At 32.3% G+C, this 4,673-nt stretch overlaps 1 protein-coding gene across 2 annotated transcripts; it reads left to right on the forward strand.

Annotated features, from left to right (window-relative positions):
* The first annotated feature begins 454 nt into the window (after nt 1–454).
* On the forward strand, nt 455–3,636 carry LOC109597454 (uncharacterized). 2 transcript variants are annotated; one of them, XM_049968470.1, is made up of 7 exons: nt 455–578; nt 693–782; nt 2,078–2,356; nt 2,576–2,611; nt 2,724–2,762; nt 2,818–2,886; nt 2,944–3,636. In XM_049968470.1, exons 1-7 carry the CDS (start codon nt 561–563, stop codon nt 3,562–3,564), a joined length of 1,152 nt encoding a protein of 383 aa, XP_049824427.1. In that variant the 5' UTR covers nt 455–560; the 3' UTR covers nt 3,565–3,636. The 2 variants fall into 2 exon arrangements, with proteins under 2 accessions (XP_049824427.1, XP_019868700.2); XM_020013141.2 differs by lacking the exon at nt 2,576–2,611.
* The last annotated feature ends 1,037 nt before the right edge of the window (nt 3,637–4,673 follow it).

The raw sequence follows: 4,673 nt of genomic DNA on the forward strand, positions 1-4,673 counted from the left end.
AACATAAATACGTTCGTTTGTTTTTATAATATAATATTATCTCGAAAGTTCTGAGATTTATTCGATTATTTATTTATCAATTGTAAATGTTAAGAATTCAAATTGTATTGTCTATCATGATCTGTTGTTTATATCACATTATCGTGAGTGGTTTTCAGTTTATGAGAGCCGAGAAAACGCGCCCGTTAACTTCAAACTCCAGTTATTGTAGTTTCTGGCTCAATAGGTTTATTAACGGCCCTTAATGGCCTGGAACAAACAGAAAATTTAATCCGACACCACTTGAACTAGAAATTAAACTACAATAATAATTGAGTAATCGAATAAAATAAACAATTTCCGGATTGAAATAACAATTTTTAAATATTTAGTCATAGCGATGGAAACAGTTTTGAAATTGTTTTAAATAAAAATTAATTTTTATTCACGCTCTTATATTTTAATTATTGAGTTTGACAGAGTCAAAATCGTCATTTCAAACGTCTCGACACACATTTTGAGATACACGCTTTTGATATAGCAACTGGAAAGTTAATCAAGTCAGAAACGAGTAGAACATAATGTATGAAGAACCAGAGGTAAGTAAGCTTCAGGTAAAGGACACCTTATTCCAATTCAGGTTAGATATTACTAAACAATGAAAAATAAATCTCCGTCATTAAAATAAATGTCATCATAAGTTATGTTTGCAGATTTTGAGCAATTTGAACGAGGTTCCCGCCAGCCACACCGATTTGATGGACACGACTATCTCAGATTCGGTAATGGAGCAGGGAGTCGAGGTAAGACAACTCCGCCCTTTTTAGCTAGGTCAGTTTCAGCAACTTTTCAGGGTATATTACGACAAATTACACTTAATTTAACCAGAGGAGCATACGCACTTAAAAAAATATTTCAACATCTCAATAATACTAATTTGCAGTTTTTTCTCCATAAAAGCTGTTGTTCTCAGAAACTCATCATAATATTACAGTTGAATGTCTTTACCATAAACTGCCAGTTCCAAAAGCAAAAAGACGTGCACAGCAAATGTATGTTACATTTGCTTCTGTAAAGTATTTCGCAGTCGAACTAACTGGTTAGCTTGTTGAATTTTACTTCAAATTTAATTCTGTATTGTACTTTTCTTAACAATCAAATTTAACGTTGGTAGTGAGGTTTTTTAAAGATAGTGATGAGCAGTGTACACTGTTCATAAGGACATTTGTCTGGTGAAAGGTTTTCATCTCGTGGCGTCAGCAAAAGAGCGGTTGTCCTAGATTGGTAATTGTGGTGGCTGTTGGCGAGGTGTTGCCTGACGCGTGCTGTATGTCAGTAACCATATCCAGTGCGCAATTTTTATGCGGTCCGTCAAATTTTTGATAAATATCACTAATTGAGGGACACTGGAAATTGGAGGATCTCATGAACAGGATGTGACCACAGTTAAATCTAGTTCGAAATAACATCATGGGCAAGCGATCTCAGGAATACCAAATAAAAAATTAGAGAAAGGTTTTAGAGGAGAAAGTTGACTCCGCCAAAATTAAATAGAAGCACAACTAACTAACAATCGTCTATTTAACAAAATTAGCCAGAAATACAAATAGTAGGAGAAAAGCATTCTGATATGTTCGCATCACTTTAAAGGATAATTTTTATTATCTTTAAAGCCAAAAATGACAAGCAGAAAAGTTTTAGAACCGACGTTGGCGTATTTGAAGTGAACATATTGTCGAAAAGTCTCATCGTAAGTAATTTTGGGATGAATTGAGATGAAATTTATATTGAAAATTAGAGACATTCTGAAAATTTTTATGAAGCACTACATCAAACACTAAATTGTGGTCCAGAGAGTACAAGTAGTACTTCTTCAAGGTGATGAAATGGACTATTGAGAGAGTCAACCGCTACATTCTCTAGACCTTCTGACAAAAATAACATGCAAGCAATCTACACACTCTTCATCAGAAATTAATGATATTGGACGAAGGATAGAATGGTTTTGTTAATTTGAGGAAAATATTACTCCCATATCTTAATATTTTAAAAAATGCAAATATAATAAAAACAATATTAAAAACTTTTCTTTCTTTAGACTACAAGCAGTACTCACAAATTATTGCAAATTACACCTGAGGAAGATTCTAAGTTCATCATCATGGATGAAGGTGTTTATACTGATGATAAAGATGAAGATATAAATAAAGAAGATAAAAATAAACAAAAGGAAATTGATAATAATGTAGATAAGGACAAAGGAAAGGATGATAAAAACGGAGATGAAAACGAAGCCGAAGATGTTGATGATACATTTGAAGACGACAACGAAAATGAAGATCGCGATAAAAATAACAATGAAGATGAAGATGATAAGGTAATCTACTTTCATAATAATAATATATTATATCAAATATATGATTAAATTAATCATTCATTAAATTATATGCCATTCAATCATAAAAGTAACTTCTAAGATAACATTATAATCAAAGTGTCTTAGTTATTTTCTGATGCATTATTTTCCATATTATTAATAAAAATTTAAATTGTTGTTATAAATATAAAACATATTAATTGATTAATATTTTTATAGAACATATCTGATGATATGCGTGAAAATGAAGAAAAGGTAATCAAATATTTTATTCACACAATTTTAATTTTCTTATTGTTAATAAATAAATTTTTTTATATTGTCGTTAAAAATCTAGAAGGTATTACCTGAATATTATTTTTTATAGATGGTCTCTGATGACACTCCGGGTGAAAATGAAGACGAGGTTAACGTAAAAATTTACTTCACATAATACTATTTCTAATAAAAATATTTTGCAGGAACTTACTATTGACATTAATAAAATGAAACTGGATTTTCGAACCTTTCTTGAAGATAACAATTCAGAAGTAAGCGTTGAGGTTAAAAATCTTTGTTAAATATAATTTTGATTTTCATTTGTCTAGATGGAGGAAAATACGGTGAAAACCGTAGTGCCGCAGCCTCCAATCGTCCCTCGAAAATCGTTCAAAAGTATCCTAAAGAGGAAGAGATCATACGAAAACAATGCAGACGTGCCTAACAAGAAGATAAAAGAAAATGTCACATTTGGTGACGTTACAGTCTACTATTTTCCTAGAACCCAAGGTTTTTCTTCTGTACCCTCCGATGGCGATATTGCGCTAGGAATGGAGGCAACTCACAGCCACATGAACACCATGCCAGTGAATAAAGTAAGAGAAACCAAGCGTTCATTTGGACCGAAGTATTTGTCTGCCGCAAAACGCAGAAAGATGTTGCTAGATACTGGTGTGTCTAATATAGACACTAAGACCATAATGAATACATTATACATACGTTATTCAAGAAAAGTATGCGGCTGTGAGTGCGAAGACGGCTGCAGCAGCGAATGTAGCTGCTTCAATGGAGAAGTTCCGTGTCAGAATGATTCGGGACATCAACCTTGCGGCTGCAATAGAAAAAATTGCCGCAACAAGTACGGTCACTATCGTTTCAATTCGAAAAATGTAAGGAACCATTATGACCGTACCTTTGATAGAATTACTGATGAAGATAATTCTGAATAAACGATCGAAAATGATGGAAGATAACCACCCAAAATTTATTGTATTTTCACGTTCGTTCAATAAATATGTTTAATATTTGTTATCAGAACAAAACAATCGAGTACCTTTTTTGTGTATACGCAATAATTTATTGTCAAAAAAATTAAAAAGGGTTTCGTATGCGGTGAAAAGTTTCTCATTTGAATGACCGGCGACTGAAAGTACAAGTAGGTCATATTATTTGATTTTTTGATGTGCTTTCCGTGATTTTTATTAGTCACGCCATCTTTTTCCTGTACACGGTCGTTCAATCGCTGGCTGAGCCTAAATATGTGTTTAGTTTTATGTTTCATTAATTATACATTTTTTAACTAAATTTAGAACGGAAGGGGAAAATGAAATGAGTTTGTGTGCTGTCTATTTTAGATTTAATTAAACGACAGTATGTACATGTACCGTTAACAACAGTTATTACACCTGAAACAATTATTGTTGGAAGTACAGATTTATAAGTAAATATTTATTTTTGTTATGTATTACTGTAATTTGTTAATTTCAATTCTTGAGATTTTTTCAAGTTTCTCCAAATTTCAGTCATTAAGATGTTTTATGTTATCCAACAAATTTCACAAGATAAACGTTTAGACTCATGTAATTCCCATAGAATCCAGTCCTTCAGACTTTTTTCTTACCGTTCCCATTTCCTGTTTCCTATAACATTGCAACAACATTATCCAATTGGAGTAGTGAAGAGATCAATAGCTTTGGAACGTGAAATGAAATGTGGTCGTCTTCGGCGATGAGTCCGAATTTTCTTTGACAGTGTGTAATGGCAAAATTCCTAATTTTTTGAGAAATTACTGTGGATGGGAGGTGTCACCTTTAATTTTCAATAGAGCTTCTTTACCTTCAAAATTCAGTTTTCCAACAGGATAATGACCAAGCTCATGTTTTTAGTCATGGCCAGCAAAATTTCCATACAAATCACTGATTGAACATGTCCGGAACATTATGGGCAGGAGATTTCGAAAATTCATTCCTCTCTCTACTAACTCATCAATATATTAAATATTTGGTTGAAATTTTAATAATTTACACTCTGTTATCCCAAATTGTACATTGAAAATTAT

The sequence above is a fragment of the Aethina tumida genome, chromosome 1 (genome assembly GCF_024364675.1).
Source record: "Aethina tumida isolate Nest 87 chromosome 1, icAetTumi1.1, whole genome shotgun sequence".
Classification (NCBI taxonomy): Eukaryota; Metazoa; Arthropoda; class Insecta; order Coleoptera; family Nitidulidae; genus Aethina; species Aethina tumida.

Coding starts and splice junctions, on each gene's coding strand:
- LOC109597454 (XM_049968470.1), top strand. Junction 783..2,077: donor TAATGGAGCAGGGAGTCGAG/GTAAGACAACTC, acceptor TTCTTTCTTTAG/ACTACAAGCAGTACTCACAA. Junction 2,763..2,817: donor CGGGTGAAAATGAAGACGAG/GTTAACGTAAAA, acceptor AATATTTTGCAG/GAACTTACTATTGACATTAA.